Source organism: Parus major, chromosome 7 (genome assembly GCF_001522545.3).
Source record: "Parus major isolate Abel chromosome 7, Parus_major1.1, whole genome shotgun sequence".
Taxonomy (NCBI): Eukaryota; Metazoa; Chordata; class Aves; order Passeriformes; family Paridae; genus Parus; species Parus major.
Window position 1 is genome coordinate 27,051,008 of NC_031776.1, and position 23,187 is coordinate 27,074,194.

General features: G+C 41.7%; 1 protein-coding gene across 1 annotated transcript in view; it reads left to right on the forward strand.

Moving 5' to 3' along the window:
* Positions 1–23,187, forward strand: part of PDIA5 (protein disulfide isomerase family A member 5) — a 122,262-nt gene that overhangs the window by 45,226 nt on the left and 53,849 nt on the right. The window contains exons 5-11 of the mRNA XM_033516099.1: positions 6,443–6,526; positions 7,288–7,333; positions 12,908–13,000; positions 14,282–14,342; positions 17,863–17,930; positions 22,327–22,418; positions 22,523–22,594. Coding sequence (XP_033371990.1) covers positions 6,443–6,526; positions 7,288–7,333; positions 12,908–13,000; positions 14,282–14,342; positions 17,863–17,930; positions 22,327–22,418; positions 22,523–22,594 — 516 coding nt within the window. The remainder of the gene's footprint in view (positions 1–6,442; positions 6,527–7,287; positions 7,334–12,907; positions 13,001–14,281; positions 14,343–17,862; positions 17,931–22,326; positions 22,419–22,522; positions 22,595–23,187) is intronic.

The following is a 23,187-nucleotide window of genomic DNA, read 5'->3' on the forward strand; positions in this document are numbered from 1 at the left end:
AAGTGGTGCTGGGTCTCCCCAGCACATGGATTATTCTGTTTGCATTCTTGGCACGTTCCAGGGGAACGTTTGGAGCAGAAGGCTGTAATCACCTGCAAGGTGATTGCAATCCCCCCTTGAAAGGGGATTTTTGCTGCATTCTAGGGGGTAAAATCAGGCCCTAGATTCAGGTGGGACTCTGTCCTGTTCATCTGCTAATCCTTAAGTCTTTCCAGCAGTACATTTTCTGGTTTTGGTTTTCACTCTCCCTCATCCCTTAAAAGATTCAAGCTTTTCATGTGCCGCACTGTTTGACTGGTTCATTTGTTCTGTGCTGTGGAAACCTGTTGCTATTGTTACTTGTTCTAGAAGATAATTTCCATCAGGAACCCAGAATGGGTGCAAAACATTGCTTTGTTTTCAAGGCAGATCTTGTGTTTAAGCTTCCTGTGCTTATTACTTCTGCATCCGTTTCTCCTGGGTCCTTTTCCTATTTTGGTGCCTGCAGGTCCTTAAACCCCACTCAGGAGCAGAGTATCTAAGTGCCTTTCTGCATTGATGGCTGAGTATGGGTTTTCTGTTCAAGTAGGTGTAAGCCATTACCATCCAGCTCTTTGGAGAAGTGCAAGCCAGCGTGATGATTTGAGAAGTGATTTTTTCCCTATGATTTATTTTTTTTGTTTCTGATTTCAGATCAGTCTCGAGAGAGTTATACAAGAGGGTGTGGGATCATTATAGAATATGAGGAGCCTTACAAATGTGACACACTGTTAGCAGCAGTGGTTGTGGCAGCTACTGGCCCGGGATAGGAGGGAGAAGTGAGGATGATGGGGAGGTAAGGCAGTGCCTGTGGTATGAGGAGAATTTTGCTAGAATCAATCTGTTTTTGTTTGGTCAGCAAAGTACACAAACTTCTGTACTGTAAATGGATCACACAGTCTTTGTTGGAGGGTGGAATCAATAACTACAAGGAGCATAAGTCAAAATCCCATATGGTCCCCAACAATGGCTAATAAATTCCCTTTTTTAATTTCAAAACCTCATAGGAGCACATCCAACTATAACTGTTAATGACTTCCTCTTTCAGATTAGGTTTGCAAGTGCAAATGTGTTTCATATTTTTAGGAGGCTTGAGGAAATTTTTGCTGCTAACACTTCTTTTGCTGTTTTTTTGGGGTCACAAGCTCAATTAGTTGTTTGGCAGGATCTCAACTCCATGCTTTCCCAGGATGTTCATCAGTCTGTTGACTGGAGAGTGTATTCTATGGAAGGTAGCCAGAGGGTATTGCAAAGGCTGTGTGTTGGGCTGGGAAACCCTGTATGATAATTCACTTCTGGACTGAAATTGCAGTTGAACTTCCCTGAAGTTGTAACTGGAGTTCTCTGTGATCGTTTTCACTATAACATAAAAGAATGAAAGTACCTGAACAACAGAGGCAAGAATGAGACAACATGCTGGTAACAAGAAGACAGCTTTGACTGGTACCTTCCAAAGCTTTTTCTAGTGTTGGGAGACTTTTTTTATAGTCAGTCTTGCTTTGTCTTTGCTGTATTCCCTTGCTCTTGGAGTCTGCTCTTTCTCCTTACCAGCTGTTGGGACAGTGACAGTGTTTGTACACTCACTGATACAACAGAGCCTCCATTGCATTAGTCTACAGGCACAACTGTGATATAAGGGACTGCTGAAGCATAATTTATGTGGATTGTTGAACCCTGTTTCAGATGGTGAGATGTACAGATCAAAGCAAATCTGTTTAGAAATTGTGAGGTCTGTGGTTTGCATGTGGTTCCATCATATGCTGATAGAGGAATGAGATAGTTTTTGTGCAGGCACATTTACTGACCTGGTTACTTAAATTGGTTCTGTCAGCATTTTTATTAATTACTTTTCTTGTGCCTGGAAACCCTATAGTATGGGCAAAAAAGAAAGCAAGGGTGCACTCTTTATTGCAAAGTGTTAGGGGATGGCAGGGCAGTGCCATGGAAGTAATGTGGCCACACAGCACGTGCACACTCTGCTGGTTCATTGGCAGCTGGAAACATGAACGTTTTGGGATGGCATTTTTGTCATTGCTGAAGAGGGGATTTGACAGTCATTTCAGATCCTTCCTCTCCAGAGATGGCTGTTCTCCCATCTTCTTGAGAGGCCAGTGGGCAGCATTACATAATAATGGAAATAATTAGGAAGCTGCAAAAGATGTTATTTGTGCTCATGAAAGAGAATGGTGCTGAGGATGTTTGGTCTTACCATGTTCCTTTGGGACCTGACTGGACAATATTTGAATTTTCCCCAAAGAGGGGGTTTTGCACTTCCACCTCCAAGCACCATTCTTGGGATCCATCCATCTTGGACTTGTTTTAGATTTAGAAACTATGTGGACTTAACTGCAGCAAAACTCCCGGGTCTTATTTTGTGTTCCTTCTGTCTAGCTTTACCTTCTGTTCTTTCTCTGCAAATTACCTTGACACATTGCTGCAAAAGCCTTTTTCTGTGTTGCTCCTCCTGCCACTGGGGACTGCCATCAGTATCTCTCACTGCTCCTCCATTCTTAAAGCCATGAGTGCCCAGACCTGTGGGCAGTCCTGGACAGGCAGAGCATCTTGTGCCACTCCTAAGGAATGGCTGTGACACGTCCCCCTCAGGAGCTGGCTGCACTGGGGGTGAGCCAAAGGAGGCCAGATCTCCTTCATGGGTCCCTTGCTGCCCTTCTGCCCTGGTAACAGCTGGCTGCCTGTGCTGAGGGATTATTCATGCATGCTAATGCTGACGAGGGACCCCAGAGGTTTACAGGGAGTGCTCCAGTTGGGCTTCCTGCCAGCTCCATCGTAACCCCCAATGGCAGAAACATGTCCAGGTAGAGGAGATGGGGATGTGAATGGGAAGGGGTGAAGTTTGCACGCAATCTTTGCAACGCACGCTACCTTTGTTGTTATTTAGACATCTTGCTTAGGTCAGCAAGTTCATTTTATTCTTCTTTTTACCAAGCTGTCATATGTCTTCAATTCTCCAGCAAAGGCATGTTTTGGAGCCCTGGTTTGGTTCTGTGGAAGGGGAAGAGTAGAGGACATGCCTGTGGGAGTGGAAGGAAGCTGTGCCATTGTGCCACTTAAGGTTTGACCTTATTCCCACATAGACAGCTGTTGGTTAGGTCCTTGTGGTATTGAAAGTAGGTTGATGTTTTGGATCATTTTCCAGGGAGATAATGCTGGATTATTGTAGGACTGCCTGCAAGGGTTCCTTTGTCAGTTGCACAGTGGGGACCTCCCAGGGTTCAGATTGCTCTGGACAGAAGTGTCAAGAGGCAGCCAAGGATGGCTGCTGGGGACACATTACTGATCTCATCCTCAGACCAGTATTTCCCAAGCCTAGTGCCTTTTCTGGAGTGGCTTGGCCTGGGTTGATGCTGATTTTGGGGGTTAGTTTCTGGCTTCTTAGGTCGTGGTTTGTTGGGTTTTTTTCCTATTACTTTTATTTCCTGTTTTGGTTTTGTTGGTTTTTTAAACTTTTAGGCTTTATAACAAACTCTTACACTGCCTCTTCAAGTGATATAATTAAATTGCAAGAACTGGAGTCCTAATTACCCTCTCCCATGTGAGAGTTGAGGAGCTCATCTTCAGAGAGAGGCTGTTGGCTGAGATTCAAAAGAGACAAATCTTAGAGCAGGCTGCATGTGTGCTGATATTTACTGTTATTAAGAATAATGGTCATTACCAAGTGATATCAGAGCAGGTTGCTCTTTGCAGGTTGTTTTTGTTTGTAAGTGAAGGCAAAAAGAAAAGCAGACGGGTCCATCGCTGCCATTTCTGTACATCTCCTTTTTTGCTTTTTCCAAATAATTGTTAGCATAGCATCTAAGCTGGTGGTTCTGGCATGTGCAAAAATCTTCACTGATGCATGAAAAAATTACTGATACATGTTTAGACATTGCCTACTCTTGGAATTTGCTCCTCTTGTATCCCGTGCATCAGTGCAGATAACCTGCATAAACAGGCTTAACTCTCAATGCAGTGGTGCAGAATCTGCCCACTAAATGGTAGGAGACATACTGGAGCAAACTGCTGCTTTCTTTCCTGTGATAATGTCTGTGCATTCGGGCAGCTGTGTGAATCTCTGCAAATGGAGAAATCCTGAAAGCAGGGCACACTTAGATCCAGTGAAATAGCTATTCTTATCTTTCTTTTTTTTTTTTTTTAATAGAAACCCATGCAAACAGAAAATGAATTGCTAGGAGTTGCTAGCTGCTTACTCACGGGTATAGCTCAGTAGTAATGCTTTGTAGCTTTTTTCCACCATAAACCTTGCAGAATATTAGTATCCATTCAGATCTCTAAATGACACATAAGGGAAAATTACACTTTCTTCCCCATGTAGTTAGAAATTGCACCAAATAAGTGGTAGAACAGGCACAGGATTCTCTTGATACCCAGTTTAGTCCTCTGTGCCAGAACAATTGTCTGCATATCTTGGGGTTTCACAGATCCTGTTGCTGAGGTTTCAGCATTACACTTGTTCACATCAAGCACCTAACATTTGTCTTGGCAAAGCTGAGATAGCCACAGAGACACCTGCACACTGGAAAGATTTGGGAGTGTCTAGAAAAGCACTTATAAATGTTGATTGTCATGACTGTAGTTAACTGCCCAGACTCAGCTGCAGCAGGGCCACAAAACCTCTGAGCCTCTGAGTCTGTCTGGGGTAAGACACAAGGATGATTCGAAACTGGTATCTTCTCTGGAGATCCCTTAACTTTCGAGTCATTTAGGTTTAGCCCATGGGAACACTGGAAAACTGCAGAGGAGAGCAGACAGAATGTTTCTGACCCCTGGGTCTGATGTTGCTGCAGGCTTTTTGTATGAACTCCATGTGGCAAACACAATTTTTTGGCATAACTCCAAATCCAGGGCATTTGTTCCATAGTCTGATTTTGTAACAAGGAGACGTGTCCACACTATTCAGTGCTGAAGCTCAGATCTCCAGCCTCCCAGAGATGCAAAAAGAATGTTTATGAGTTACAGTGATGTGAAAATGCAAAATTGACATGAATTCAGTAAGACTCTTCAGATAAATACACTTCTGTTCAATTGAGATTACAAGTGCTCCTTCCTGGTGTGGTAGTTGTGTGCTTTGTTAGTTCCTTAAAATGCTCATTTCTATCTTCAGCATAATACTCCGATTTTGCTGCATGTGCCCATGGCACATTCCTCCTTATTTCCATGTACCATAAACATTTGGGAAGTTTCCACTAAGGTGCATTTTCACTTGCAGCTCACTGTGAACCTGGTGTTTGTTGTTCTTCACATTTGTAGAAAGACAGCTGGAGAACATTGGGAGAATTAGCACCAGTGCTGGCAACGACACTTAATTTGGTGGGGCTCTTGCAAGCCTTGCATCTTGTTGTCTCTAATCAGTTTAAACTTGATAGGTTTTCAGTGTTTTCATTTTCTAAATTGATTTTTCTGCGTAAAAGGTACAAGTTGTCCTCTGCTGGGAACAAGTTTCCGAGCTGTTTAATCTTGCTGTTTGTCAATGCAGATGAACAGCCTTGTCAATGTGAATCATCCTCTTTTCTTTTTAGCTCATCTCCCCAGATCTTTGACCAACTTCGTATTCACTTCAGCTTGAAGTCTCCTTATGGCTCACTCCTGCACTGTTTAGGAGAGCAGTTAGGCCATGAAGACCCTTTACCTGCCCACTGAAACAAATGTATTTGCAGTTCTCTCCCATGACCCTTCTCTCTTCTTCAAGTCAGCCTAATCTGGTGCTGGAGGCAATTCAGTCTTCTTCCATTTGAAGACCACCTCCAGCAGGTCTGTCTGCTGATACCTCCCTCCATCTTTAAGGGCTGTTTTTAGCCTCTACTTTCCAGGTGTGGCTCCCAGGACACATCTTTCATACCTAGAATGAATGGGGTTGCTGGGTTTGGGGCTCCAAAATTTCAGGGTTTTTTTTGTTTTCTGCAGGACCTTTTTAAGGCTAAACACGTGTGATTTGGACTTGGACATACCACGAACGTGGGGTTTTTTTGGGTTTTTATTATCTTCTGCCAAAAAGCTGTCCTGCTTTTTCCTTTTGAATCTTTTCACAAACAGTGTTCTTTGACCACCACCCTAACAGTAGGATGATCTTACTGAAATTCGACTTCCTAAATTTTATGTTAATCTCATGGACAAGACCTGCTCAGGTCCTTGGACATGCTGAAATGAGCTGCTTCTCTACTGGTCAGGGCTTGGCTTTGGAATGTAAATTTAACACAGTTCACTGTGTCCTGACCAAGCAAACAGAGAAATTAAATTGACTAATGGAGCTTTTCACAATGCTTTTCACAAACTTAGCCAAACAGCTTCCAAATTACTGTTAGTTTGAATTAATTACTGATGAGGAAGCACAGCAATGAGTTCTCAGAACTGAATGCATTTGATTTTCTTTTTTGGTAACCTTTCTTCCAATATGTGTTTTTTGCAGTGATACTGAAAGCCGAAAATTATGCAAGAAGATGAAGGTAGATCCTAATTCAAAGGAGAAGGGAGTGGATTTACTCCATTATAAGTGAGTGCTGGGCTGGGATTTGTAGTTCATGATTGTTGATGCACCCCATTAAGAGTGCTTATTCTTTCAGCCCTATGCTGCTGTAGCATTAAGATGACTGATTTTTTATCCTATGAAATTAATTGCTGTTTCTTCAATTTGCAAGCATGTGTTATGACAGAAGTTGAGTTAAATTTATTCTGCTCTTGAACAGAGAACACTAAAAGCATAAGCAGGGCCAGGGAGACATGTCCAGTGTACTAAAATGTCCAGTGCACAGGGCTGATGCCTGAGATTTGAGTTCTCTTGCTTTCTGTCACCTGCCTGCTGGCATGTGCCTTGGACGAGTTGCTTCACCTCTCTTGCCTTTCTGACTTGAGATAGTGCTTCATAATGTGAATGGAGAAAGGCAAGTGTTGTGAGACAGCAAGAGATTTTTCTTCCTGAAAATAATAGGAGTGGGAGTACTGTTAGGTACACCAAGTAGCTGCATCTCCATCTCCAAAGATCATGCTTTAGTAAATAATCTTGTTAAAGTGTCAGGGAGGAAATTGTTTACTGGGAAACTGTTTTCTTTACACTGGTTTGCACCCTCCCTTTTTTCTGCCTCTTGTTCTTCCCCACCCCAACCCCCTTAAATAACTGTACTGTAAATTCTGCTTAGTTTTGTGACTTCAGGAGGATAATGTTATTCTGGTTAGCAAGAAGTCAGGAAGAGCAGCTGTATGAATTCCAGTAATGTTACTGTAAGTTAACTCTATTCCCCACTCCTCGTTTAACAGGGACGGTGCATTTCATACTGCATATAACAGAGCGGTCACATTGAAGGTAAATTCAAATATTCCATTATTATTCTTTTGGTTTTGCTAGATGTGGGTGAGACATTTGTGGATTAAAAACAGGTTTTGATATTTTTTCATGCTGAAGGCATGAAAGGGAGGGGATTAATCTTCATAAACAGCTGTCAGAATGGCCTAAAGGTTTTTGTGTGCCTACGTGTCTGTCAACCACAGATCCAGGAAAATAGTTCATTATTTTAAAGATTGACTCTATTTTGAATTGGAAAGTAAATTGTAAGTTAACTTACACACTGGTAGCAAATAAGGGTTTTCTTGTTTTGATTACAAGGTGCTCTTTGTGGTAGTATAACTAAAAGTATTAGCTGATACTGCATTTTGATAAGGAGTTCTCCGAGGTTCTTAGATTGTGTATTTATAAACTTTAAAGAGAGCTGAGTGGCCTTATCTTTTATCAGATTGTGGAACCACAGCTCCTATGAAAGTGTTTTGAGTATATCAGGTATAAAATGACCTTTCTTCTTTCCTGGCAAATCTTGACATAAAGCAACGGAAGGCAACGTTCTGTGGGAACGTTGGGAAGCGAAGGCATGAGGCATGATATGAATGTGTAGATCCAGATGATTGTGGAAAGAAATGGTGGACTAAAAGCACAGTACACAGGCCAAAAGTGTGCAGCTTTCCTTTGCAAAGCCCTGGTGAAGCGCTGGGAGTATCCTGACCTGAGGAGCCCTGCAATGACTTAGCTTCCAGAAATCACTTCTGTCCAGCTCTGATGCCCAGTTCCTCTTCCTCCTCCAGCAAACCCAAGCTCTGCATAGTCATTGGTCTTTTGAAGGCTTAATGACATCATCCCAGGTTGATTTAATTCCATGTACTCCCCCTTTCTGACTTGTTCAGGGGATCGCCCTGGGATGGAGGAAAGCCTGTGTGAGATGCTGCATGAACCTGAGTCTGCCAGAGTGGCTGTTCCTAAATGCACTTGCTCTGGACCTTGCTTTTGCAGCCAGAGTTAGAGAGTATCTGATGAGGGTCTGTCTTGGAAGTGTGCTCTGACTTGAATTTGTTCAGTCTTCACTTAAGGCTGTGATGCAGATTTGTCTGAGATGGAGAAGGTAGGGCCATTTATCTTCCCATCTCCTGTAGCAGAAATCTTGTCTGGAATTAGGAAGAGGAGTATTAAATACCCAGCTCAGTCAGCAGCTGCCTAAACCAGCTTCTGTACTTAGGGAGGAATTACAGCTGGTGATTATTTTTTTCTGTTGTGGTGGGTGATGGGTTAAGGGAGATTTGCTAGTTGTCTAAATTTGGATGATTTGAACAATACATGAGGTGTCTGTCCTGCCCTCCATAAAGTGCTGCAACCAGGAATTAGTGCTGTGACTCTTCCTTACAGATCAGATCAAGTGGAAAGCACCTGCAGTGCTCCAGGGAGCATTGGGCTGAGAGGCAATCATGGCACAACAGGAACCAGATCGTTTATTCCTTCAGCTGTTTTGTGATGAGCATTTCACCCTTCCCTTTTGCCCTCCCTGCTGGGAAGAAGAAAGCAGCATCCCATGAACAGGGATGTGGGATTTCATTGTGGGTGGAAGAGGGATTTTGAGGCTCCCTCACTCTAGGGGCTCCAGTCCTCAATTAACTGACCCTGTGAAATGAGCCACTAATGATTTACAGGTGGGGCAGTGGATCAGATCTGGGTAGTGATCAAATAATTCAGCTGTTTGTTCTTCTGCTCATAGCTGCCTGGATATTTTCTATATTTCTCCCTCTGTTCCACTTCCCCCTGTTTTCTTCTGTTGAGCCAATGACCTTTGTCTCTCAGCTGTGTTTGTCAGGAGTTTCCCAGTACACACAAACAGAGAGGAGCAGAGCAACACCATTACATAGGGTATCATACTCATTTTATGGACAGGTGGACACACTGAAGAACAGGGAGATTAAAGGATTTGTTTCGCATCATTCAGCAAACTTGTGGCAATAAAACTCGGATCTTCTTTCCAGACATCCAGCAGACATATTAATATATGTATGACATTTTGGAGAATGATGGACACAGCTCTGAAGAACTGTAAAAGGATTCTTTCTGGAGTAATCAGCAGTTCCATAGATGTGGCTGATCCAGCTGATAGTGTACTCAGGTTTTTAGAAAAGCTTTTCATTTCTTAAAGTAACTAAATCCTTATGTAATTAGCAGAGATGCCCTTGTGGTTTCACTGTTAGGAAAAGGAGGAATAAAGGATAGCTCAGTGTTCACAGTAGGGGGAAGTTACTTGGCAGTCAGAACCTCCTGCTGCTGAGACCTATGTTAAGATCTGAGCAGTTTGGGGTATCTAGGAAAGGGAGATGGAAGGCAAGAGAATAAAATTCAGTGATGCAAAATTATTAGGAATCGTTTAAAAAATATGTTTCGAATTCTTTGCAGAAGGGCTTACTAAAAAGGACAGCTGGAGGAAATTCCAGTAGATATTTCTGTAACTGTGAGTAGCTTAAAAAAGGGAGTGATTAGTTTTGGGGTTTTTTTTCTGCAAATTTGAGGGCAAACAGTGACATTTTGGGATGGCTGCTTTGAAACAAATAACCACAGTGTTAAAAAAAAATTTGGAACTAGTAGCTACATATTGTGAAAGCCAAGAATTTAGAAGTCTAAAAAACAGTTTTAGATAGTCGTAAGAGATGGATCCATTGATAGTTAGAAAGCACAGAGGTCCATATACAACAGCTGGTGCAGAGTCCATAAACTTAATTTCTTTTTACCCGAAATTGAGAATATGTGCCAGTGTAAGCTATATCAGAGATATAAGTACTAGTCTGTCCTCTCCTCAAGTAGCTGTAGTCATCTGCTGTTTAAGACCTAAGCTTAGATCAGTCTTTGATCTTACCTGAAATGTCTGTTCACCTATTGCATTAGCCACATGATGTCTAATTGTCAAGAGAGCCACAGTGCCAGAATCCAGCCTGTGTTTATTACATGGTGAAGCCTTTTCTGGAGTATAAAGTACAGGGAGAGTTTTACCCTTCTTCTAAAATGGAGAAAACTCACTGAAGTACAAATCTGCTTAGTACTAGCAAAGGGAATAGACCAACTCAATAAATTGGTCCTGCTCTAAACCTTGAATCCTTTTCAAGCTGGCTGTTGTAAGGACTGTATGTGTGAAATTGAGGCAGGTCTTGTTATTAGCATCCTTACTGCATGATACTTCAAAGGAGTGAAAAGCACAAGGATGTGTTTGTGTATATTTTCTTTCAGGTTAAAACCTAGGTCCATGTATATGATTATGGATCAGCACTCCTGTTAAAACTTGCTTGTTTTTAGCAGCATGTGCTGGATGAAGCATGTCCTGTACTCTGCTGAATTAAGGTTTAAGGTTCAAAGCTGGCACAGCTGGCTACAGCCCATGGTGCTTCTGTCCATGCCGTGGGGTCAAACAGGTCCTGACCGTACCACGGCAGGACTGGGTTCTACAAAACCGGGGCTGCTGTGCCCTGGACCTTGCTGTGGCCCCTAACACAGCAGCCTGGAGACAACTGCTTTTCTGTGATTAGAGAATGCTGTGGTTTATTTGGGAGTTGTTCTTCCCTGTTTCAAGTAAGAGGGGAAGCTCTCTGCTGCATGAAGAATTGAGAGCAAGGCAATGTACTGCCTACTCCTGCCAGAAGACATTACATGTCTAATTTTTTTTTTGTCTCAGCTGAGAGGGAGAGGCTGGACAAATTAAATCTCTTTAATCCCCCATCCTCTAACCACATCTGTTTCTACATGGCTGAATTTGGCATGCAGGAATTCTTGAAACTAGCAGAGTCAATTACACTCATTAGCCATTCAAAATCTTGACCCCCTTTCCTCCTCTCCAGTGTATAGTTGAGGTCTGTGCATGCTGAGGGTGAGCAGAACTTGATGCAGCTGTCCTAAAGGTAGAACATCTCTGCTGTTTTGTCCTCATCTTCCTTTTCTCCATATATTGTTAGTCTTCTTAGGATGTCATTTGGGATGTTAATGCCTCAAAGTCTACAGCTTTTTATATTGTAACTCCATTGTAAATTACTTGATTTAATTTTTTTTTTCCCTAACTAGCTTCTTTCCCTGATAATGCCACGGTAAAACAAATTTCTTCTGGAAGCATTTGTCATTTTCACCCGTTAGATCCTTTATACTGTGTTTTGGTTGCTGTCTGGTGAATGATACATGCTGCCTCTTGTGATAAGACAGATCTTTTCAATATTAGCTGTGCAAGCAGACAGAAACATAAATGCAATAAATGGATCCTGCTGTAAGCTCTGAATCCTCCTGAGCCTTACAGTGCCAACTGAGAGGCAGGAAAATGAGCTGAACTCCCTTCTCTGTTGATATACTGTTGGGATGTTGTACCACAGCAGCCCCATCAAAGGTAGAAAGGCAGCAGAAATCTCTCTGAGACCATTCCAGTGATGGGATGTGTCACCAGGTGTGCTTCCAGCCTGCTCCTGAGAAAGTGGAGTACACACCCAGGGTTTTAGATAAGTAGTCTTGGTGTGTGTTAGTATATCTCAGTGCTGTGGCAGCTTCATCCACTCACAACTCTCACTGAAAGAAGCTCCTCAGAGACCTGTGTTCCTGGTGTGGCAGAGATCCTGTATGGGTATGGACACAAAAATACAAGCAATGCCATAGAGAAAGCAGTGGGGTCATTCTGAGCAGTGAATAAACATGGAATACCAGGTATTATGTTTTCTAGAGCACAGACATCTGAGGATAAAAGTGATCAGGCCTGTGTTTGCATGTACAGCTGGAAACGGGGAGTAGTGTGACTGCCAGAATCCATGGAAAGTATCCTGTTGATTTAGGAGGGCTGGAGTTTCCTTCAGGTTCAGGTTGAAATTAGAGCTATCAGAGTATATTTCCTTATGGTAAAGAGAGCATATCTCTGGTCTGCTGAAAGGGATTTTTTTGGTTGCAGATGAGTCAGGTAAAGCAGTTACAAAGTAGGTGTTCTTGGTTTGTTGAATGTGGGAGCTGAAGAATCCTGAGGTTTTGTGTTTCCCACTTCTGTCACATTTGCTTCTTATTCTCATACTTGAAATTGCATTCAACAGATTTTTTTAGGTAGGTGGGTCCCACAGGGAGCTGCTGGTGGATTATTCTTCCTTTGACCAGTTTGATCTGTGTGTTCATTTGCTTTTGCCTACAGAAAATATCAGTGTGCCCTCCAGCTAGTCCTGTTACTCAGATACAGTGAAGGGCACGGGAGCCTGACTTCCACATAGAGAAGTCTTTCCTGGTAATCCAGGGACTCACTGTGGAAAGTACCATTGAAAGAGCTCTCTGAAGGATCTTTGAAGCTGTTCTCTCTGGGCTGGTCCACTTCACTCTGTTTTCCCCAGTTTTATAGTGGGAGTTGGAACTGATAAGTTGGAATACCAGTTATGATGAAGGTACACACCCACGAATCACTTGGTTCTGAAACAGGAGATTTGTGCTAATCTGCATTAGAGCAAATGAATATATGAGCAGAAGTGCAAAGGCACTAATTGGATGGGATTTACATCACAGCATGGATTTGAGATTGGATGTCTCATGATTTCCATTTGTGTTTCTTTAAAAGCTTTTTTCCCCTGTTCATTACAGTCTATGGTGGCCTTTCTCAAGGATCCAGAAGGTGCTCCACTGTGGGAAGAAGATCCTGAAGCCAAAGATATTGTGCATGTGGACAGTGAAAAGGTACATTACCTGGATAGGCATCCTGTTCTTTTATAAATACATGGGATGAAGGGAGTGTGTATGTTTGTATTAAGTCTTAGTGAAACACCATTATTTCGTTTCTTTGGAAGGGAAGTTTAAAGCACTCAGCTTGTTTGAAGTGATTTAACAACTTATGTGGGTTGTGATAACTGTAAAGTCTTGTGCTTCCCACCTTCCTCTGCCCTGCATGTGGTCATGACCTCAGGGTCCTGGCCCTGCGCGCGGTCTGGACCTCAGCCAGCTACACAGTAAGTGTCAGAGCTTGTGGGTGCTGTGGGGGCACAGCCCTCCCTCTTTGTCTCAGGGAAGTAGAGCAGCTTGCAAGGCAAACTGCTGCTCTTCAAACTGCAGGTTGTCATTAAACCTTGGGTTCCCTCATGTGCCTGAGGTTATAAGTGTGAATCAGGAAGAAAGATCCAGCTCAAGATCCAGATCTTGAGGGATTTAACTTGGTACAGTAACTGTCCTCTCAGTGTTAGGTGGGAAAGCAGCAAATGTGATGAAACTACCTTAAAAAGCCAGTGCCACCACAGTTACTCATTATGTTCTTTCTAATGTAATCAGCTTGGTCTTTTATATTAGTTTTCTACTCTATAGATTTTTTAAACTTTAATTGATTGGACTCTAGCTGGTATTTTGTAAAAGGCTTTTTCAATTTTCTGGCTTTCATTTTTAATATTAGAAATGGTTATTCTGACATTCAGTTTTTGTAGGAAGATTAATTTTTAATGTTCACCCTCTGTACTCTATTACAAGGCTTCCAAGGGTTGCATTCAATTTGAAAACTTCATCTAGTTTTCTATCATGCTGGTACTGAAAAATCCTTTTTGCATGGCATCTCATAGGTTTGGCAAGGTTTCATAGTGTGAAAACTGAACTTGTTTTGTTATTATTGAGTCTGACTTTTTGAATTGCAATATGGATTTTGGATGTGTCAGCGAAGAAAGAGTTTCCAGGTAGAGATTCTGCAGTGAGAATGATCTACACCTTGGAACTTCCACATATTAATAGTGAAGATACTAGTCTAGGATATTCAGCAGATAGCTGAATGTATAATCAATTTTGCCATCTTCTTTCAAGTTAAAATTGAGCAAGGAAAAAAAAATTAGTCCTCTTAGGAAAGATGAGCCCTTTCCCCTCAGATAAATGAGCCTGTGGTCTATGAATACATACATTAGTTTTTTTAAGTTGTAGTACAAATAATAAGAGATGTCATTTAGTATAAGTGTGTTTTTTTATTTTTTTTGATTCATTCACTAGGAATTGAGAAGGCTTCTGAAGAAGGAAGACAAGCCCCTACTGATGATGTTCTATGCCCCATGTAAGTAGCCCAGCATGTCCTGCCATCTCTTTCCCCCTTCTCTGACAGATGTCCAAGTCTGACTAGAAGCTTCACTAATAATACCATCTTATGCCACCTTTCTCATTCAGCTCCTTCTGTTGTTTCTGCCTGTTTGTCCTCAGTTTTTTTTGTGGTTCTTCATCACTTGTATCCCAGTCTTGTCTCTTTCTCTTGTGATGATGACTCCTGCTCAATGTTCTTTTAAGCAGCTGCTTTCTATAATTTTGTTACCTGTTGTCCTTTCTAGATTTATGCTGCACAGAACAGAAACACTGTGTGCTGCAGGCAGAGGGAACAGTGCAGTTGTCAGGAGTAGGACTGTTGTTCCTGCTCCATCCCAGAGACATCCTCCTACATTGGCAGGGCTAACTCAAATGTGAGTGGGGTTTCAGGAAGAGGAGAGCACATTGGAGTCTCTCCATTTCTTTTGTGACCTTGTCCTTGTATTGCTGCTATCTTGTCATTGCGTTGGCTACTCGCTCCTTAATGTTGCAGATTTACAGATGCTTTTTTGAGCTTCCTGGTGACTGCTGTGTGAGAGGCTTTCCAGCTCTGCTAAGCAAGATTGTGTTGCACTTGAGTTGTTGCTCAGTTCAGGAAGAAGGGAGGCCATGAGAAGGGAGTAATTGTATAACCTAAACTAGGAAAGCCTCCCAGCAGTGCCCTAGTAGGGAAGTTGATATTAGGTACCACAATTTGCTGGCTGATTCTCTTTAAAACTTGTGTCCCGTAGCAGCATTATCTAGTGTTCCTCAGTGTATTTTCTCTTGTAATTACTGCCTGAAACACTGGTCTACCTTTTTATTCTCATCTGGGCACTGCCAAGATGGCCAAAATTGCCCAAGACTTAGTTTGATGCATCACAAAGAGGATGATTTTTCTTTAAATTAAATCACTTGTGGTTCTGTGTGGCCTAGAGTGGTGTGTGGCTGTTCCCAGTAGCTTTGGGTCAGCAGGAGACGATACGGCTGCTCTGCTGTAAATCGTCCCTTCGGGCAGAGTTGGGCTGCACAGTGCTTTCACAGTTTACCTGTATCAGGAATAATTGTTTTCCACAACCGAGTCTCTTTCTGAAACGTGCCTTATCTAACCCTTTGTTCTCTTTGAACCGTTCCCCCAGAAACTCTCCTCCTTCCAGTTTCTCTTCTTTGAAGTGGCAAAACACCTGCTAGTTTTCAGTACTGTAGTACTTGTGCTGCTTTCCAAACTGCTGTGAAGGAAGTCTACTTGTGAGGTTTTTTTTTCTTCCTCTGATTTCTCAGTTTGTAACTCCCTCATCTTTTATTTAACACACAAGACCTTCTGAATTAGTTGTTCAAATTTTATTTACTTGCTCCTTTTACTGGAGACAGAATACATCCAGCAGTTCCAATAAAATACGGGCTTTGAGCAGCTGAAATTATTGGTTACATACAGGTGTTACCTTTCATAACTGGGAGCAGCAAATCAAGACTGGTCACTGAAAGAAATTCTGCTTTTTATTACTTGTAAGGGAGGTCATTGGCACGAGAGGACATCAGAGGCTTTGTCTGGGAGGCTATGGGGAAGACAGCTGCCTTATTTCTCTGCTTTGTTGGAAGCAGGGGCTTGAGATTCATTGTGGAAGATTGAGAAGAAATGGGCTCTTTCATTACGTACCGGTGCAGAGGGAGATGAAAGCAACTACAGACTTAGATGTAGTTACTTTAATATTTCAGGAATGCTTGGTCTGGGTAAAACAACTCAAAGCAAAGGCTTGGTTTCCTCAGAAGATACTGCCTGTCATTTGCAGACCTTTCACTGTACTTATGGGCCTATATTAGAAAGTCAGGCAGCACTAAAGATGAAGTATTAGGTATACTTGAAGGCATTCAAATTTATTTGTAGTTAACTCTGTCAAAGAAGACTCCTGCTGGAGACTGTCTGGATTTGGCAACAAGAAGGAGCTGTTTATAAATGTGGTTGAAAACAAGGGTTTAAAAATGAAGCTGTTAAATAGTGGAAATGCTAATCTGTATTTAATTAAGCTCCCTCTTTTGGGACAAAATACAAGAAGAACAGAAAAAAAAGATAATTTTTGAGGTTCCTGTTTTATGCCTCTCAAGGGGTATATGTGGCTTGGCAGCATCCTGAACAATATAACCCAGAAATATGAGGACAGGAGAGGGTGTACTGAAACGTGGGTTTGGGATTGGAGTAGCAAGTTTGAGGCAGAGGCAGAACTGGGAAGAGGAGGGTGATAGGGGTGATGGCTGGGTGGAGGAGGCTGGTGTGTGTCTGTGCTCTAGAAGGTACTCCAGGGAGGAGTAAGAGAGTGAACAGGGGAAGATAGGGAAATCTGCTGGACTTAAGGACCTGAAGCTCCCGAGGAGAGAAAAAAATAGAGGATTCAGAAGATGATGTCTGTCAACTCACAACTTTTGATGTCTGTCCAGTGGTTTGGATGAAGCTGCAAGACCTCAGTGGCCTTTAAATGAGTGGTCTGTGCCCACCAAGAAATTGTCATTTTGACCAGCACTAATTTAGCAAATTCATTGTCAATTTGAGCGGAGAGATCAAAGATGGAAAGACCACAGAAACAAGAACTCTCCTTTGCCAGATTAAAAGATGTTCTTTTCCAGGCATGCTGATGTGATCCTAAACGAGTGGCTGTTCCTCCTTTCTGGAAGATATTTTCAAAACTGTTAGCCAGAACAGAAGTGTTGACTACTGTCCCGTGGTGGACTGAGAGTTTCCACACTAAGTGTCTGGAGTGCTTGGCTCCAGCTACCTTTCTTCCATGCTGTCTGTACTCCTGCCCCTTCCCATCTGCATGCACAGATTTTACTTGGCAGGGGTGAAACTACTGCTTACAAGGTGATTTACTGCTAATCTACTTAGCACTGCAGAGGATCATCAAACAGCTCTCGCTCAGCACACTCCAACTACACATTGGTGGACTTCCTCACTCGCCCTTTGTCTTTTCCACAGCATGTTATTGTATCTTACAAGGGCTGTTGCTTCTCAGCTATGTCTGCTCAATTAACAGGGCACTGTTTAACACTTGATGTCTGTGTTAAGTGTTTAGGAAATGCGTCTCAAATTAATTTCAAAGCCTTGTTAAGCTGGGATGAATCCGAAGGACCTCCCCCTGTCCCTTCAAAGACCAGAAACAAAGCTTTTTGTTTTGAATTCAGAATTATGACATCTTCTGTTGACTTTTGATATGTGTGTTTCATCATGTATTCTCCTCTGGGCTCAACTCAGAGCCTGAGTAATATAAGATGGTTTTACTCTCTTCATACTAGGATGAGAAATGAATATGAGAAGCATGAAAAATGTGCAAAAATAGAGGCTTGTAACAAGTAACATCGTTAGAAACTAATAATCTAATAATGATTTAGTAAGGCAGATAAAGAATTTTTGTTAAATTTCTTTTATATAAAATATTACTTCATATGCTTTAGAATATAGATAGATACTGCAGAAGAGGCTAAATAGACTTGTTGGCATATTACTTACACAATTTATTTTTTACCAGGGTGTGGTGTTTGTAAGAGAATGATGCCATCTTATCAGCAGGCAGCCACAGAGCTCAAGGGTAAATATGTAAGTGAGACAATGAGATTTATATGACATTTCAAAAATCATTTTAACATTATTTTTTTTAAAGTCTGTAAACCAACAAGCATTCATCAAAACCAAAATTATCAATCTTTTAAGCAAGCTGAAACAAAACAGAAATAAATGACTCTGTTCCAGATCTCTTCAGGATTCTCTCTTGGTTTTTACTCTTCTAAAACTTAAGAGAATGAGATGTGAACTCCCCTGTCCCTTAGATCCACTTCAGTTTTTCCCATGGAGATACACGTTTTGACACTATGCAGATTTATGTTTAGCCTCTAATTTGTGGGCTTGTAGGCTTTTTGAGCTCATTTTGGTAAAGAAAGAAATGTTTCCTCAATAGGTTTGATAAGAGTTTTGACCTGATTGTTCATAGCAAGGTCAGGGATGGATGCCCTTATTGCAGTTATTAATCCACTTCTGTAGTGGAGAATCACAGTGTTAGGGAGGGGAAATCCCCTTCCCATGAGCTACCCATCACTCCCCAGCCATTCAGCTACAGTTTAACTGTAGCTCTGTCAAAGGTAGCATTGATGTCACATTGATACGAAAGTAAGTTTTGACTAATAAAGTAAGGCATTCACATTAATTTAGTTGTCCCTTTGTACCTATGAGGGGTATTGATCTCTGTAAGCAAGTCCAGGACACTTGTCTAGTTGAGGTTTTATTATGTGCTTAATGTATGATTTATATAATGACAGTCGTACATAAAGGACAAAGAAATAGGATTGTTGTTTCATGGCTGTAGCAGGATTTGGTCTGATTCTACCTGTTGGATCATTTACTGCTGTGTTTAAAGGTTTCCTTGTGAGGAAAAGATGAAGCACTGCAGTTCATTGCCAGGGCAGCTCTGGCCATTCCTTCTCATGACCACTTAGTGCTGTCAGACTGCCCAACACTCTCCAAACTAGTTGTTTTCAGAAGTATTTTCTCTAAATCCTTGTTTGCTTATGGCAGAAATGAGTGGGAGTTATTCAGATTTACTTAGGACATGGCACAAGCCTTAGAAGATATTTTCAAGAGTGTTTTTTGTCCAGCCAGGGAGCACCTAAGGCAATCTCCAGTCAGAGAAGCATGTGCTGCAGCCTTTGGGAGGGCACTCCTGCCCTGCATGGCAGCGCATTTTTGGGTGAGAGGGATTAGGAATGTAAAGCATCACCTATAGAGACAGTGCCAGAGAGCATGCTGCAGAGCATGCTGTACTCCTGCAGTTATCCCTTCCTTGTCCATGTGCAGCTCATTTATTAAATTCAGACCAGAGAATTTAAATTCTAGATCTATTCTGGTTTGATTATTTCCTTCCTCACTTGGAAATCGTTTCTGTAGATCCGGGCTAATCCTGCACAGCTGAGTGACAGGACTGAGACGCAGATTTTTGCAGCAGTGTTGTAGTGCAGGATCCGTTCACAGGAAAGTCCAGTTATGCCACTGCCACCCATGTTTTTCACAAAAATTAGTCTGTCAAAATTTGACCCAATTAGCTTCCTGAGTGGGATGTGTACACAGCTTGCCACTTCTAAAGTTAACTGTGCTGTACCCATCATAAATTATTCATGGAGTGCCTTAGAGTGATGCTGACCTCCAGATCAAACTTCGCTGCAAAGTTTATGAGTGGTTTGGATGAGCTGAGGGTTCAGCCTTTTAATCTGACCTGTCATTAATTGTCAGGATGTGCCAGGCTCAAAAGTGATTGTGGCTGTTGTATTGCAGGAAAATTAAGTACAGTATCCTTACTGAAGAGGTCATAAAAGTGAAAGGGTGAACTGTACGTGTTGCTGGTTGCTGTCTTCCCTTGGGAATGGTTGTTTCTTGTCCCAGTGCTGTTACTGAGAGGAGGGCAGGGTGGCATTTTTAGTTTATATTGTGGTTATAGCTTGCAATTCCATTGCACCCAGTGCAGAAGAATAAAGTGCTCCAAATCAGAGGTCGACTTAATTTATCCTTGGCAGGAAAGATGCCTGTGGTTATAGGGTTGGCTGGGCTCTGGTGAGTGACCACTGTGGCCCCAGAGCAGGGGGGACCTAGATATTAGTAAACCATTCATCATCTCCCTAATGCCCATGAACTTTGTGAGTGTGCCAGAATGTTCTTCTCAGTAAAGACCAACTTGAGAATATGCTTAAGTGCTTTCCACCTTTGGTGCTTGGTTTTGGTTTTTTTTGGTTTTTTTTTTTTTTCCTTTTTAAAGTTTTTTTGGTGCAGTAAGGTACCAGTTTTGGAGAAATCCCATCAAGAAAACTGAGAATCAAGGTAGGGAGTCACAACTAAACAGGAATGGTCAGAAGCTCCAAATTCTTGGGCAGCTAGAAGAGGTTCACAGTTGGTTTAGATTATAGGTAGCTTGTTGGACAGCAGGTAAGTGTTGAAATACGTCAAGTGTCACTGCAGAGGTGAAAGGAATAAACTGATCTTTGTTTCTGCAATGGCTATTACAAGAGGTAATGGACCTAAATTGAGGTTGGGGTCATTCAGTCATTTGCTAAAAGCAAATTCACCAAATGTCTGGCAGGAGAACCCTGGCTTTGGGCAGTAGATGTGTTTTGATGGTCTCTGGCAGCCTGATATTTCATAATTCTGTGATTATTGGCCAGCAAAAGCTGATACTCTTGTCATTAAAACAAATCCCATTATAATAAGCGTTTTGCTAAATACGCTTCATGTAATGTAATGAACACCAGAATGAATCCAAGTTATTGACTTTTATCAATCACCATTGGATGGACACAGTGAAATTGGCTGACATGGCCAGGAATGCCCATTTAAATCATAGCAAATCATCTGAAAGTTCACAGCAAACGTGGAATCCGGTAGGCTGGTGTTAATTATGGAATTAGTTAACAAACCTGGTTCTTGCTTTATATAGCAGCCATTGTATCTTGATCCTATTGCATTTACCTGCCTTTAGGTGGTGACATGGAGGATAAGGAAAGGGGAGAATTGAGTCTAGATAACCTCATATGAATTAAGTCAATCCGGTTGTTCAAACTATAAGGAAAATTCCAAGTGGAAGACCAGGCCAGCAAGTATAAACCTTACTTCTATACTCTCCTCTGTCGAATTTATCATTTTTTAGCATATGGAAGAGAAAACAAAGTATCTTTTTGTGACTTTCCAGCACATTCTTAGGAACGGTTGACCTTCAAATGAGGATTTTCTGCTTTAAGATTTATTTCATGCTGGCTCTGAGCACATTTGGTTGGTCTGTGCAGTTTGCTGCAGTCAGGAACATGGTATTAAATTCTGATGTGGTATTTCAGCTGGAAGGAGAAAATCCTGTTTTTGGAGAGAGAAGGAGGAGGGGGTTGGATTAAGACCCTGCTGCTAAAATGATTTAAGGCATCAATGCCATTAAACTAAGTTAATCAGGAAGTGGTATCTCAGCAACTTGCTGGGTCCAGGTTTGACAGCAGGATGACCTCTGTGTGAATTGCACACCCACAAAAACTTGGAATCAATCCCATATTCCAATTTTCATGTCAGAAATATTTGGAAGACATTTGGGCAGGGCACAGTATTAGTCACAGGAGCCCTGAACCTGAAGCTCAGGGACTGTTGGAATGGAGGATGGGTTGGGATAGAGGTGAGGAGTGGGGAGGAGAGAGTTTTTGTTTTACATGCTAGTCTGAAAATGTATTGTGCCTGCTGTGCCTCTCTTTTGAAGATGGTAGGACAAGATTGATTCCTAACTCTCATTATACTCTGCTCTACCTAAGTTAACATATTTAAAGCATATAAATGCCATGTGCTATTTCCTGAACTCATGGAAATAGGGCACGTTTTATTTTCACATCAAAGTCATGCTGATTTCCCCTTTCCATTCAGTAGGTGCATTTTTGAACTGGGGTAATGCCAGTGCTTGTGGTTGGTTAGACATTGACAAGTTGGTTAGATGTAGACAAGTTCATTGCTGGAATGGAAACTAGAAAGCTGAGGGTAGAATTTCTGGTGTCCTGTTTAATGTTTTGATATGAACTATGAACCCTTTTTTTTTCTACTTGCAGAGGAAGAAAAAAATCTAGTTGTAGCTTAAAATCCAAATGTGCAAAGAAGAGAACAAGTGCTGCAATTGAGAGGATTCCCTTTAGGTATTTCTGTTAGTGGGTGAATAAAAAGAAACAGAGATGCTTCCAGCGCAATGAGGAGGTGACATGCTGACTGGTGTGTGTTTTCTCTGGATTAGACTCAAATATTGTTCTGTTCCCCATTGCATAAAATCAGAAAAACTTCAGTGCCTTTTACAGAGAGCCCCTCGCTTGACAGCTATATGAATGAAATCAGAATCTCCCCAGACTGAAGTGGGTTTTACTTAAATCTTCAAACAAACGGTGTGATGTTCCTGCTGTATTGTAAGAATCAGTAAGATTATGCTCTGTTTTTCCAGGTTCTTGCGGGGATGAATGTTTACTCTGCTGAATTTGAAAGGATAAAGGAAGAATTCAATGTCCGGGGATATCCTACAATCTGCTATTTTGAGTTGGTTATATTTTGCTACTATTTTAGAAATCATGCTCTCTTATATAACTGTGTGTTTTTATCTTTTATGGCAAAGACTGAACTTTGTTTTGTTGCTTTAACAGGAAAGGAAAGTTCCTGTTCAACTTTGAGAACTTTGGTGCTACTGCAGCAGATATCGCAGAGTGGCTGAAAAAGTAAGGCACTGAACTTCATGCACTCCACCTTTTATGTACTTTTCATTATTTACAGAATGTAATGGTTTAGGAACAGACATCTCTCCCTCCTTCCCTCTGCTCAGAAGAGCAAACAAAACTTACCCTGCTGAGATCAGCTAAACTCATACGGAGAGATTGACTAATGTTTTGTTTTTAACATGCATGCCTTGCATTTCACAATTGCATTTTGTCTGTAATAGGAGACTGACTGTGGACTAAAATAAATGCAGATACACAGATCTTAGCTTCGTTAAAAATACTAGCTTAAATTTCCAATGATTTGAGTGCTTGAACTTAATACCTTGCAAAAGGTTTGACTTCTGTTGTGTATACATTAAAAATGTATACACCAAGTGTGCAGTTCTTGTTGGTTCATCAGCTTTTAGCTGAAGCCTTTAAAGTGTCTCGCAGCAACAAACTGAAGATCAAAGCACCCTGGATAGGTAGTCACTTTTACAACATCTGTGTTTGCTGTCATGACCTGAAAGTGCAGAAAGCACCTTGTTCTACCTAAAGAGAGCTATGTGCAGTCATAAACATTTTGGGGGCTGAATGAGCCTATGGGACTAACA